The sequence below is a fragment of the Triticum aestivum genome, chromosome 3D, assembly GCF_018294505.1.
Source record: "Triticum aestivum cultivar Chinese Spring chromosome 3D, IWGSC CS RefSeq v2.1, whole genome shotgun sequence".
NCBI classification, from domain to species: domain Eukaryota; kingdom Viridiplantae; phylum Streptophyta; class Magnoliopsida; order Poales; family Poaceae; genus Triticum; species Triticum aestivum.
Genome location: NC_057802.1, coordinates 157560902 through 157575545, shown reverse-complemented (window position 1 = coordinate 157575545; position 14644 = coordinate 157560902). Strand labels below are relative to the sequence as shown.

Genomic DNA, 14644 nt, shown 5'->3' with positions numbered 1-14644 from the left:
GCCCGAAGGGGCGACGCAACAGCGGTGCACGAGTCGATGCAACCGCAGGGAGAACCACGGGGCGGCGGCGCTGCGGCCCGACGGGGCGACACAACGGCAGCCCGATGCTCGATTGGTGGAGAGGCGCGCTGAACTCGGGGACGATCTTCACGGGGCCTGCGAAGGCGCGCGCAACCGACGGGCCAGGTCGGTCGCACTGCGTAGTTGAGGCGGATCGCGGCGGCGGGCGGGTGATCAATCCGATCGCGCGCGAGGTCGGGGACGCCGCTCGATGGAGGCGGGGTGGCGGCGGAGTCCGAGATGAAGCCGGCGACGGCGGGCGGCAGGGCGGCTATGATTGGCCGCCGCATGGCGCGAGGCCGCCAGGTCGGGGTGATGCAGGAGTGCCGGTCGGAGCACGGCGGTAACGGCCGGCGTAGATTGACGGGCGGGCCGGCGCACGAACGGCGGCGGTGAAGGGCCGCTGCATGACGCACGAGGCCCCCGGGTCGATGAAGAAGCTGACCGATTGCGCCGGTGTTGGAGTAGAGGCGCACGGGGGCGACGGCAGCGGTGGGCGACGCAAACCGATCAAGATTAGATCGAAAAACCAAAAAGAAACCGCCGATCAAGATAACCGGCGGGAGAGAGAAAACCCCGGAGCAAGGGCTCAGGGAAAAGACTCTTGATCAACCGGTCAACACGACCGATGGACGAACCCTAGGTACGGGTGACGCGGCCCCCGGCAGCGGTCATGGAGGCCGACCGCCCCGAGGGCGGCGCGCAGGGCGGAAGCGGCGGACGGCGGCTAGGGTTGGATCGGTTAGACTGATACCATGTTAGAAGGGAGAGATGGATTTGTGAAATAGTTCGTTCGTTGTATTGCTTGAGCCTCATGGGCATATATATATAGGAATACAAAGGCCATCTTGAAGTACAAAACAAGGCAGGATCAAATCCTACTCTATCATATACTCCCTAGTAATCCTTATACTCAACACTACAAAATTTAAGAAAATAATGATTCGCTTATCTTCCATATCTCCAAAAATCAAATAAACCTCCACCGCTCCATCATTTGTCCATCGACATATCAGGTTTGCTTCTAGTATCCCTAAAAAAAGGTTTGCTTCTAGTAGTAGCTTATTGCCCCGTGCGAAGGAAACGAATCAGTAGAAAGTTACATTATATTCGTCAAAAAGAAAAAGAAAAACCTAGAAAGTTACTCTACATTGGCATCGACGAACTACACATATAGGACGGCGACGGGCACGTATGCGTAAGTTGTACACATACCTAGCCGTAGGGAGAGGCACCACGGGACATGACTGCAGCAGCACGAAATCCTCCATCGCTCGGCTCCTTTCCTTCGTCTGCAAGTCCCACTCTTTAACTGACAGCCACCCGGAGTTGTTCTTCCTCCGGGCTCCGGCGAGGGCGGCAAGCAACGAACAAATCCCAGCTGCATGCACTGCCCCGCGCCACATGCATATGCATTCGTTCATGTATATAAACCGCGAAGCGCCGAAGCCGTCCAGTTTCTGAAAGCGCGCGTCAGGCATTCCATCCCAGTATTTACTGCCTCAATCGTCAGACCATCAGCGACAGAGAGCTCCTGTAAATAACCCGAGTGGCGGTATTCTGCGGAAGTGCAGCACGTACGTCCGGCGAAAATGGTCGACAACTTGAAGCCCGTGGCCCTCTTCCTGCTGATGCTCAACTTGTGCATGTACCTCATCATCGCCATCATCGGCGGGTGGGCGGTCAACTTGGCCATCGACCGCGGCTTCATCATAGGTACTGCTCTGCTGTGCTGCTCGCCCGGAACCTCAAAGCCGTAGTAACAGAGCTAGAGCCTGCCCAGTTGCTGATTTGTGATTGCCTGCAGGGCCCGAGCTGCGTCTCCCGGCGCATTTCCACCCGATATTCTTCCCCATCGGGAACTGGGCCACCGGCTTCTTCGTGGTGTTCGCGCTGCTCGCCGGCGTCGTCGGCGCGGCCTCCTGCATCGTCGGCTTCACTCACGTCCGCTTCTGGAACTACAGCAGCCTGCAGCCCGCGGCGTCGCTCGGTCTGCTCGCCTGGGCGCTCACCGTCCTAGCCATGGGGTAAGCACGCGCGTTTCTCGAATTACACAACTCGTTTAGTCTGACAAACTTTATGCTGAACCTTATTATTGATAAATTGCTGCAGGCTGGCTTGCCAGGAGATCAGTTTCGACCGAAGAAACGCGAAGCTGGTAAGATTCCTCCCGCTTTTGTCCTCGCCCTGTACTTCGTCCGGTGCATATGGTCGGTGAACTGATCAAGGCGCTCTGGGTTGGCAGGGGACCATGGAGGCGTTCACGATCGTCCTGTCACTGACGCAGCTCGTCTACATCCTCACGATCAAGGCGGGCGGTCACGGGCCCGTCCAGGTGGAACGACACAACGCCTTGGGCCGCTGATCGGGTCGGAGGATACGTACGCCTGAGAAGGAGCAGAGCCGCCGGAGAAAGTTTGCTTTGTTGTCCTTGTGCTTTTCGTTTGATGTGATGATTCTTTGAGTGGGATTGGTGAAATGCGGGTTGGCGTTGTAGTAATAAACTTGTGTGTTCCTCTGGCCTTTGGATTTATTGATTGATGAATTCAAGCATCTGGAAAATCTGATTTGTTAGGACGTGCAACAAATCGTCGTCACAATACATACGTGTTTTCTTTATAAAGAGAGCTACTACTCCGATTTCTATTAAGAGAAATCACAATGATGTTACAGCTACCAAAACAAGCAGAAAATAAATGAAAACAACGACGCATGATCTTTTTTATTTTCCGAAGATAACCTCAGACCTATTAACCAGCAAACAGCAATACAAGGCAACCCTGAAAAAACGAATAAATTACAAATCAGTCCCTGTGAAGTAAGCTGTCCTAAAGGAGCAAGATGAGAAACACCCATCAACCCCCAAAGACCACAAAGGGATAAATCGACAAACTACCGATACCTCACAAGCCAACAGACTCCAAACCCACCTTTCTCAGAGTCCACAAGCCAAAGCCCCCAATTTTTTCTCTGCAAATCATCCAACCATGATTCTGTTAGTCCTGAATCTCCATCCATGTGTTGCCTTAAAGACTTCATTGGCAATCAGCTCAACCATTCTTATGCCTCACTTCATTGTTCCTTGTCTTTTGGGGTTTATCTGCAAAATATTCCAATCATGTAGCCACATAATAATCAGATTGACACAGTTATAAGGGTCAGTTACCTTGTTATTATAAAAAATGGTACTATTTCCCAATTTCCATATAGTCCAAAAAATAGCAGATACACCAACCATAACCAGTTTTTTTTTCAATTTATTAAACCTCAGTATCCAAAGATTAAACACATCATGAACATTGCCACATATATCATGTAAATTAGCACATTTCATAATTAAAGCAATTTTGAAACAAAACACTTAAGGAACAAGTGATTGATAGATTCGTCTTTTCCACAATAAGAGCATTTCCTATCACTAATCCATCATCTTCTAGCCAAATTATCTTTCCTTAAAATATTGATCTAAGAACCAACCACATAAACACTATCATTCTAGGTGGCATCTTAACTTTCTACAAAAAGTTCTGTCGGTATTTAACCCCATTTTCAGTCATAAGCCTATGACAAGACTTAACAGAGTAGGCATCATTTGTAGTTAGTGTCCACCTAATGAAATACTTTTTGGTCGGTCAATACCACATCAACACAAACTTCTGATTCCATAGATCTAAGGAGTCTCCATACAAGGTCCTTCCAAACTAAACTTGATCAAGGCTTCTGCAAAGAATTTCATCCATAGATTTATTTTTATCAAAGAATGAATTATATAATCTTCGGAAATTGGTTTTAAGAGGTTTATCGCCAATCCATCAATCTTCCCAAAATCTCACATTTTTTCCATTACAAATTTTAAATTTACATAAAGAGGGAAAAATGATATTTGTGTTTTAAAATCTTAGTACAGAATTGTTAATCACCTTGGTTAGATTTGATCCTAGAAATACATTTTCCTCTCTGATATTTATTATGAATAATATCTTGCCACATGCCCTAAGTATTGAAAAGTTTCCACCACCATTTACATAAAAGGACTTTATTCACCAAAGCTAAGTTTTGAGTTCCTAACCCTCACAAATCATTAGGTCTACAGACCTCATACCATTTTACTAAATGGGTTTCTTTCTTATCAGCATCTTCCAACCGTAACAACCTAGCTCCAAACAAGTTCATTCTCTTATTCACTCCAAGTGGTAAACCAGAGAAAGACATCATAAAATATGGAATTACAGTAAGAGAAAACTTGATTAAAGTGACTCTACCAACACTGGCAAGTAGTCTCCCTTGTCAGTTACTATATTTTTTTCTCCATTTTATCCTTAGGAAGTTCCAATTTTATTTCTAGTTCTCTTTTCATCTACAGGTAATCCCAAATATCTCATAGAAAGAGACCATATATGCCAAGTAATTTTTTGGTAGAGATATCTGCTTTATTGATAACATCCCCAAAAAGAAAAAAACTCACTCTTATGAAAGTTGATTTTCAAACCAGACATTTGTTCAAAAAGAAAAAAAAACACAAACTTAAAATTGTGAGCACTATCATGGTCATCTTGCATGAGAAAAATGGTGCCATCAGCATATTGTTGTATATTCACCCATTATCAATGTTCTCTTCAAGTACACCTTCAATTAGGCCATTAAATCTGGCTTTGTGCAAGAGCATGGACAAAGCATCAACTGTTAGGTCAAAATTAGAGGGGACAAGGACCCCCCTTGTCTTAACCCCTTACGAGTAGGAAAGTAGGACATATATTATCATTTACCTGAATACTAACATTCCCTCCCTTGATAGTGTGTATAATCCATCCAATCCACTTATCAGAGAAACTTTTGATTTTAAGCATTTATAGCACAAATGGCCATTTCAACTTATCATAGGCTTGTTAAAAATCAATTTTAAAGAGCTCATTGATCAGGCTTTTGTTGGGGAACGTAGCATGCAATTTCAAAAAAATTCCTACGATCACGCAAGATCTATCTAGGAGATGCATAGCAACGAGAGGGGGAGAGTTTGTCCACGTACCCTTGTAGACCGAAAGCGGAAGCGTTAGGTTAACGCGGTTGATGTAGTCGAACGTCTTCACGATCCAACCGATCTAGTACCGAACGTACGACACCTCCGAGTTCAGCACACGTTTAGCTCGATGACGTCCCTCGAACTCTTGGTCCAGCAGAGGGTCGAGGGAGAGTTCCGTCAGCACGATGGCGTGGTGATGGTGACGGTGATGTGATCCGCACAGGGCTTCGCCTAAGCACTACGACGCTATGACCGGAGGAGTAAACTGTGGAGGGGGGCACCGCACACAGTAAGAGAACAATTGATGTGCTATGGGGTGCCCCCTGCCCCCGTATATAAAGGAGGGGAGGAGGAGTCCGACCAGCAAGGGGCGCGCCATGGGGGGAGTCCTACTAGGACTCCACTCCTAGTAGGATTCGCCCCCCCTTTTCCTTTCTCATCGGAGGGGAAAATGAAGGAGAGGGAGAGGGAAAGGGGGGCGCCGCCCCCTCCCTAGTCCAATTCGGACTCCCATGGGGGGGGGGCATGCGGCCACCTCTTGCGGGCTCCCCTCTCTCTCCACTAAGGCCCATGTAGGCCCAATACTTCCCCGGGGGTTCCTGTAACCCCTCGGTACTCCGATATATACCCGAACCGTTCCGAAACCATTCCGGTGTCCGAATATCATCGTCCAATATATCAATCTTTACCTCTCGACCAGTTCGAGACTCCTCGTCATGTCCGTGATCTCATTCGGGACTCCGAACAAACTTCGGTCACCAAAACACATAACTCATAATACAAAGCATCATCGAACGTTAAGTGTGCGGACCCTACGGGTTCAAGAACTATGTAGACATGACCGAGACACATCTCCGATCAATAACCAAATAGCGGAACCTGGATGCTCATATTGGTTCCTACATACTCTACGAAGATCTTTATCGGTCAAACCGCAATAACAACATACGTTATTCCCTTTGTCATCGGTATGTTACTTCCCCGAGATTCGATCGTCGGTATCATCATACCTAGTTCAATCTCGTTACTGGCAAGTCTCTTTACTCGTTCCATAATGCATCATCCCGCAACTAGCTCCTTATTCACATTGCTTGCAAGGCTTATAGTGATGTGCATTACCGAGAGGGCCCAGAGATACCTCTCCGATACTCGGAGTGACAAATCCTAATCTTGATCGATGTCAACCCAACAAATACCTTCGGACACACCTGCAGAGCATCTTTATAATCACCCAGTTACGTTGTGACGTTTGATAGCACACAAGGTGTTCCTCCGGTATTCGGGAGTTGCATAATCTCATAGTGAGAGGAATATGTATAAGTCATGAAGAAAACAATAGCAATAAAACTTAACGATCATTATGCTAAGCTAACGGATGGGTCTTGTCCATCACATCATTCTCTAATGAGTTGATCCCGTTCATCAAATGACAACACATGTCTATGGTCAGGAAACTTAACCATCTTTGATTAACGAGCTAGTCAAGTAGAGGCATACTAGGGACACTCTGTTTTGTCTATGTATATTCACACATGTACTAAGTTTCCGGTTAATACAATTCTAGTCTGAATAATAAACATTTATCATGATATAAGGAAATATAAATAACAACTTTATTATTGCCTCTAGGGCGTATTTCCTTCAGCTTTGTTGGTGGACATATCATGTTCCGTCATTTTTGAACATGTTCTTTCTCTATCGGACAACTAACTTGTGCTACATCCAAGTGTGAATTTCAAGCAAGTATTTGTGGTGGATCTGGAGGCAAGTTACTCATAGTGAACCGGTTCCACCAGCATGGAGATGACCGATTCCTGTTTTACCGTTAGCAAGCAAATTTCTGAGTCTTCACCTCGGATGCCTAATATGCCTTAGACGAAATGGAGTAAATCAGACCCTGGACTTATTAAACTAGATGTCGATGCAACTTTCTTATCAAATGTAGGGTTGTGTAAACCGTTGCTATTCTCCGAGATGAAGGGGATTTTTCTCGCTGCCAGCGTAAGTTCATTCCATATGCGGCGGACATGATCGCTACAGAAGAGATTGCTATGAGAGGCTTGCACTTGCTAATTCTGTTGGTTTCAATTGGCTCAAGGCAGAATCAGTCTCTGTAAGTCATCAACTTTCGCACCAGACAAACCAGATGGTAGGATGCAACAACAACAAGATTTGCGGAGTGCGTGGATATAGGTATTGAGAAGGTCATTTTTAAGCGAAAGTGCTATTGTGAGCTTGAGCTCACATGCACCTGATGACCCACAAGTATAGGGGATCTATGTAGTCCTTTCGATAAGTAAGAGTGTCGAACCCAAGAGGAGCAGAAGGAAATGATAAGCGGTTTTCAGCAAGGTATTCTCTGCAAGCACTGAAATAATAGGTAACAGATAGTTTTGTGATAAGATAATTTGTAACGAGCAAAAAGTAACAAAAGTAAATAAAGTGCAGCAAGGTGGCCCAATCCTTTTTGTAGCAAAGGACAAGCCTGGACAAACTCTTATATAGAGAAAAGCGCTCCTGAGGACACATGGGAATTATCGTCAAGCTAGTTTTCATCACGTTCATATGATTCGCGTTCGGTACTTTGATAATTTGATATGTGGGTGGACCGGTGCTTGGGTTCTGTCCTTACTTGGACAAGCATCCCACTTATGATTAACCCCTATTGCAAGCATCCGCAACTACAAAAGAAGTATTAAGGTAAACCTAACCATAGCATGAAACATATGGATCCAAATCAGCCCCTTACGAAGCAACGCATAAACTAGGGTTTAAGCTTCTGTCACTCTAGCAACCCATCATCTACTTATTACTTCCCAATGCCTTCCTCTAGGCCCAAATAATGGTGAAGTGTCATGTAGTCGACGTTCACATAACACCACTAGAGGAGAGACAACATACATCTCATCAAAATATCGAACGAATACCAAATTCACATGACTACTAATAGCAAGACTTCTCCCATGTCCTCAGGAACAAACGTAACTACTCACAAAGCATATTCATGTTCATAATCAGAGGAGTATTAATATGCATATAGGATCTGAACATATGATCTTCCACCAAATAAACCAACTAGCATCAACTACAAGGAGTAATCAACACTACTAGCAACCTACAGGTACCAATCCCAGACTTAGAGACAAGAATTGGATACAAGAGATGAACTAGGGTTTGAGAGGAGATGATGCTGGTGAAGATGTTGATGGAGATTGGCCCTCTCCCGATGAGAGGAGCGTTGGTGATGATGATGGCGATGATTTCCCCCTCCCGGAGGGAAGTATCCCTGGCAGAACAGCTCCACCGGAGCCCTAGATTGCTTCCGCCAAGGTTCCGCCTCGTGGCGGCGGAGTCTCGTCCCGAAAGCTTGCTTGTGATTTTTCTTTGGAAGAAAGACTTCATATAGCAGAAGATGGGCACCGGAGGGCCAACAGGGGGCCCACGAGGTAGGGGGCGCGCCCAGGGGATAGGGCGCGCCACCCACGCTCGTGGCCAGTGTGTGGGCCCCCTCTAGTATTTCTTCTGCTCAGTATTTTTTATTATTTCCAAAAATAACTTTCGTGGAGTTTCAGGACTTTTGGAGTTGTGCAGAATAGGTCTCTAATATTTGCTCCTTTTCCAGCCCAGAATTCCAGCTACCGGCATTCTCCCTCCTTATGTAAACCTTGTAAAATGAGAGAGAATAGGCATAAGTATTGTGACATAATGTGTAATAACAGCCCATAATGCAATAAATATCGATACAAAAGCATGATGCAAAATGGACGTATCAACTCCCCCAAGCTTAGACCTCGCTTGTCCTCAAGCGGAAGCCGATAACGATAAATATGTCCACATGTTTAGAGGTAGAGGTGTCGATAAATCAAAATACGGACATGAGGGCATCATGATTATTCTCATAACAACAACATATATGGATAATGTCATATGATTTCTTATGCTCAAGTAATAATCTATTCACAATGCAAAGTATGAATCAGAAACATTATTGAGAACTAACAAACTATAATATCAGTCATTGAAGCAATTGCAATTGATCATAACATCAGAAAGAGTCTATGTGAGAGCTTTTTAGCAAGTCCACATACTCAACTATTATTTAGTCTTTCACAATTGCTAACACTCACGCAATACTTGTGGTTACGGAGTTTTAATCGGACACAGAGAAAGATAGGGGCTTATAGTTTCGCCTCCCAACCTCTTACCTCAAGGGTAATGTCAACAATAATAATTCATGCTAACTTACATCCAATTAGATATATACATCAGGATCTTTCCAACATCCTGTGCTTGCCAAAGGATAAAATGTAAAAAGGAAAGGTGAAGATCACCATGACTCTTGCATAAGGTAGAAGATAATAATAAAAGATAGGCCCTTCGCAGAGGGAAGCAGAGGTTGCCATGCACTTTTAGGGTTGGATGCACAAAATCTTAATGCGAAAGAACATCACTTTATATTGCTACTTGTGATATGGACCTTTATTATGCAGTCCGTCGCTTTTATTTCTTCCACATCACAAGATCGTATAAAGCTTATTTCCTCCACACCAATCAATCATACATATTTAGAGAGCAATTTTTATTGCTTGCACCGATGACAACTTACTTGAAGGATCTTACTCAATCCATAGGTAGATATGGTGGACTCTCATGGCAAAACTGGTTTAAGGGTATTTGGAAGCACAAGTAGTATCTCTACTTGGTGCAAAGAATTTGGCTGGCATGAGGGGGAAAGGCAAGCTCAACATGTTGGATGATCCATGTCAATACACTTTATCTCAGATATAAGAAAACATAACCCATTACGTTGTCTTCCTTGTCCAACATCAACTCTTTAGCATGTCATATTTTAATGAGTGCTCCCAATCATAAAAGATGTCCAAGATAGTATATTTATATGTGAAACCTCTCTTTCTTTATTACTTCCTATTAATTGCAATGATGACCAAAGCTATGTTTGTCAACTCTCAACAATTTTTAATCATCATACTCTTTCTATGTGAAGTCATTACTCTCAATAAGATCAATATGATCTCTTTATTTCTTTTTATTCTTTTCTCTTTTCTTTTATTCACTCAAGATCATAGCAAGATAATCAAGCCCTTGACTCAACACTAATCTTTATTATATAGCTCACGGACTCGATTACATAGAGAGATCATAAAGCAAAACTCAAAACTAGATCATACCAAAACTTTATTCTACTAGATCAAGATACTACTAAAAGGATCAAACTAAGAAAAATGGTAAAGATCGGAGTGTGATGGTGATACGATACCGGGGCACCTCCCCCAAGCTTGGCAGTTGCCAAGGGGAGTGCCCATACCCAAGTGATTATATGTCCTTTGCTGGTGAAGAAGGTGGAGGTGAGGATGGATAGTCGCACATCGAGCGTAAGAGGTCCTCCAACTTGCGGATAATTCCCTTGAGTGCAACGATATGCTCCTTCAACAAAATATTTTCACATGTGAGATACTTGTTTTGTATACGAGCTAACTCAATCATCTTGAAAGCTTCGATCTCAGTTGGGGTAAGAAGATTGTGACCGAGTTGAAGGCTGTCTTCTGCTGTAGGAGCTTGATCCTCTGTGGCCTTCTTGATCCCTTCATCCTTGTTGATCTCCATGGGTTCTTCCCTCTTCAGCTCTATCTTCATTAGCCAAGCATCGTTATCACCATTGTTGGAGAAGGGGGACGACATGATGCCTGGCCTTGACAACCCTGACAGGAAACAACTCAAAACAAGAACAGAGGATAATTGCGTGATACGGGAGTCAAAACCTTCGGGAGATTATATAATGAATTTTTACCGACCAAAATACGTATTGTGCAAGAAAACGGAGTCCGGAGAGCGCATGAGGTGCCCATGAGGCAGGAGGGCGCGTCCAGGGGGTAGGGCGCGCCCTCCACCCTCGTGGAGCCCTCGTGTCCTTCCCGGACTGCTTCTTATTTTTCTATTTTTCTAAATATTCGAAAACGGAGAAATATTGCCATTAGAACTGTTTTGGAGTCGGTTTACTTACCGTACCACATACCTATTCCTTTTCGGATTCTGAAACATTCCGGAAAGTGTCCCTTATATATTCCTCCGGGGTTACGGTTTCAATAACATTGGTTTCAACATTTATAGGATTTCCCGAGATATAGTGTTTGATTCTTTGACCGTTCACCACCTTCGGATTTGTGCCCTCGAAGTTGTTAATTTTTATGGCACCAGAAGATAGACCTCCTCGATAACGTAAGGACCTTCCCATTTAGAAAGAAGTTTTCCTGCAAAAAACCTTAAACGAGAGTTGTATAGCAATACATAATCACCTACATTAAACTCTCGATTTTGTATTCTTTTGTCATGCCATCTTTTAACTTTTTCGTTAAACAACTTGGCATTTTCATAGGCTTGGGTTCTCCATTCATCAAGTGAGCTAATGTCAAATAACCTCTTCTCACCGGCAAGTTTGAAATCATAGTTGAGCTCTTTAATGGCCCAATATGCCTTATGTTCTAGTTCTAGAGGTAAGTGACATGCTTTTCCATAAACCATTTTATACGGAGACATACCCATAGGATTTTTATATGCAGTTCTATAGGCCCATAATGCATCATCAAGTTTCTTGGACCAATTCTTTCTAGATCTATTAACAGTCTTTTGCAAAATTAATTTGAGCTCTCTATTACTCAATTCTACTTGACCACTAGACTGTGGGTGATAAGGGGATGCAATTCTATGATTAACATCATACTTAGCAAGCATTTTACGGAAAGCACCATGAATAAAATGTGAACCACCATCAGTTATTAAATATCTAGGGACTCCAAACCTCGGAAAAATAACTTCTTTAAGCATCTAAATAGATGTGTTATGATCAGCACTACTAGTTGGAATAGCTACTACCCACTTAGTAACGTAATCAACAGCAACTAATATATGTGTGTATCCATTAGAGGCAGGAAAAGGTCCCATATAATCAAAGCCCCAAACATCAAATGGTTCAATAACAAGTGAATAGTTCATAGGCACTTCTTGACGTCTACTAATATTACCAATTCTTTGACATTCATCACAAGATAAGACAAACTTACGGGCATCCTTGAAGAGAGTAGGCCAATAAAAACCGGATTGCAATACCTTATGTGCAGTTCTATCTCCAGCGTGGTGTCCTCCATAAGCCTCGGAGTGACACTTGCGTAGGATCTGTTCCCGTTCATGCTCAGGTACACAACGTCTAATAACACCATCTACTCCTTCTTTATAAAGATGTGGGTCATCCCAAAAGTAATGTCTCAAATCATAGAAAAACTTTTTCTTTTGCTGGTATGTGAAACTAGTTGGTATAAATTTAGCAACAATATAATTAGCATAATCAGCATACCATGGAGCAGTACGAGAAGCATTTATGGCATTTAATTGTTCATCAGGAAAGCTATCATCAATAGGTAGTGGGTCATCAAGAACATTCTCTAGCCTAGACAAGTTGTCTACAACAGGGTTCTCAGCTCCCTTTCTATCAATAATATGCAAATCAAATTCTTGTAGCAAGAGAACCTATCTAATAAGTCTAGGTTTAGCATCTTTGTTTTCCATAAGATATTTAATAGCAGCATGATCCGTGTGAATAGTTACTTTAGAATCAACAATATAAGGTCTGAACTTATCACAAGCAAATATAACTGCTAAGAATTCTTTTTCAGTAATAGCATAATTTCTCTGAGCATTGTCTAGAGTTTTACTAGCATATTGAATAACATTTAATTTCTTATCAACTCTTTGCCCTAGAACATCACCTACAGCATAATCGCTAGCATCACACATAATTTCAAAGGGTAAATTCCAATCAGGTGGCTGAACAATAGGTGGAGAGATCAATGCTTTCTTAAGTATTTCAAATGCTTCTACACAATCATCATCAAAGACAAATGGTATATCTTTTTGTAATAAATTAGTGAGAGGCCGGGAAATTTTTGAGAAGTCCTTAATGAACCTCCTATAAAAACCCGCATGACCAAGGAAACTTCTTATACCTTTGATGTCCTTGGGACATGGCATCTTTTCAATAGCGTCAACCTTGGCTTTATCAACTTCAATACCTCTATATAAGAGTTTGTCCAGGCTTGTCCTTTGCTACAAAAAGGATTGGGCCACCTTGCTTCACTTTATTTACTTTTGTTACTTGTTGCTCGTCACAAATTATCTTATCACAAAACTATCTGTTACCTATTATTTCAGAGCTTGCAGAGAATACCTTGCTGAAAACCGCTTATCATTTCCTTCTGCTCCTCGTTGGGTTCGACACTCTTACTTATCGAAAGGACTACGATAGATCCCCTATACTTGTGGGTCATCAAGACTCTTTTCTGGCGCCGTTGCCGGGGAGTGAAGCACCTTTGGTAGGTGGAATTTGGTAAGGAAAAATTTATATAGTGTGTTGAAATTTACTCTCACTTGTTACTATGGAAAGTACTCCGCTGAGGGGCTTGTTCGGGGTATCTTCACCCCGACCAGTAGAGCAAAGAGTTGCTCCTCAACCTACTGAACCTACTAAAAATGAAAATGACTACTTTGAGATTCCTTCGGGTATCATAGAAAAACTGCTAGCTAATCCTTTTGCAGGAGACGGAACAATGCATCCTGATGAGCACCTAATATATGTGGATGAAGTTTGTGGATTATTTAAGCTTGCAGGTGTGCCCGATGATGTTATTAAGATGAAGGTCTTCCCTTTATCTTTGAAGGGAGATGCATTGGCATGGTATATGCTATGTGATGATATGGGATCATAGAACTACAAACGATTGAAATTGGAATTTCATCAGAAGTTTTATCCTATGCATCTTGTTCATCGTGATCGCAATTATATATATAATTTTTGGCCTCGCGAAGGAGAAAGCATCGCTCAAGCTTGGGGGAGGCTTAAATCAATGTTATATTCATGCCCCAATCATGAGCTTCCAAGAGAAATAATTATTCAAAAAATTTATGCTCGTCTTTCTGATAACAATCGCACCATGCTCGATACTTGTTGTGCTGGTTCTTTGATGATGAAGACTATTGAATTTAAATGGGATTTACTGGAAAGAATTAAACGCAACTCTGAAGATTGGGACCTCGACGAAGGTAAGGAGTCAGGTATGACACCTAAGTTTGATTGTGTTAAATCTTTTATGGATACCGATGTTTTCCGTAAATTTAGCACTAAATATGGACTTGACTCTGAGATAGTAGCTTCCTTTTGTGAATCTTTTGCTACTCATGTTGATCTCCCTAAAGAGAAGTTGTTTAAATATCATCCCCCCATAGAAGTAAAAGTAGCTGCACCTATTAAAGTTGAAGAAAAGACTATCACTTATAATGATCCTATTGTTCCTACTGCTTATGTTGAGAAACCACCTTTTCCTGTTAGGATAAAGGATCACGCTAAAGCTTCAACTGTGGTTCATAAAAGCTATATTAGAACTTATACACATCCTGAGCAAGTTAAAGTTGAACCTAATATTGCTATTGTTAAAGATCTCTTGTCTGATAATATTGATGGGCATGTTATTCATTTCTGTGATGAGACCACTAGAA

At 42.9% G+C, this 14644-nt stretch overlaps 1 protein-coding gene across 1 annotated transcript; it reads left to right on the top strand.

Annotated features, from left to right (window-relative positions):
* Positions 1-1416: 1416 nt before the first annotated feature.
* LOC123074406 (membrane protein PM19L) lies at positions 1417-2599 on the top strand. Its single transcript, XM_044497266.1, has 4 exons — positions 1417-1776; positions 1868-2087; positions 2173-2218; positions 2306-2599. The coding sequence occupies exons 1-4, from the start codon at positions 1653-1655 to the stop codon at positions 2423-2425; spliced, it is 510 nt and encodes a 169-aa protein (XP_044353201.1). The 5' UTR covers positions 1417-1652; the 3' UTR covers positions 2426-2599.
* Positions 2600-14644: the final 12045 nt, after the last annotated feature.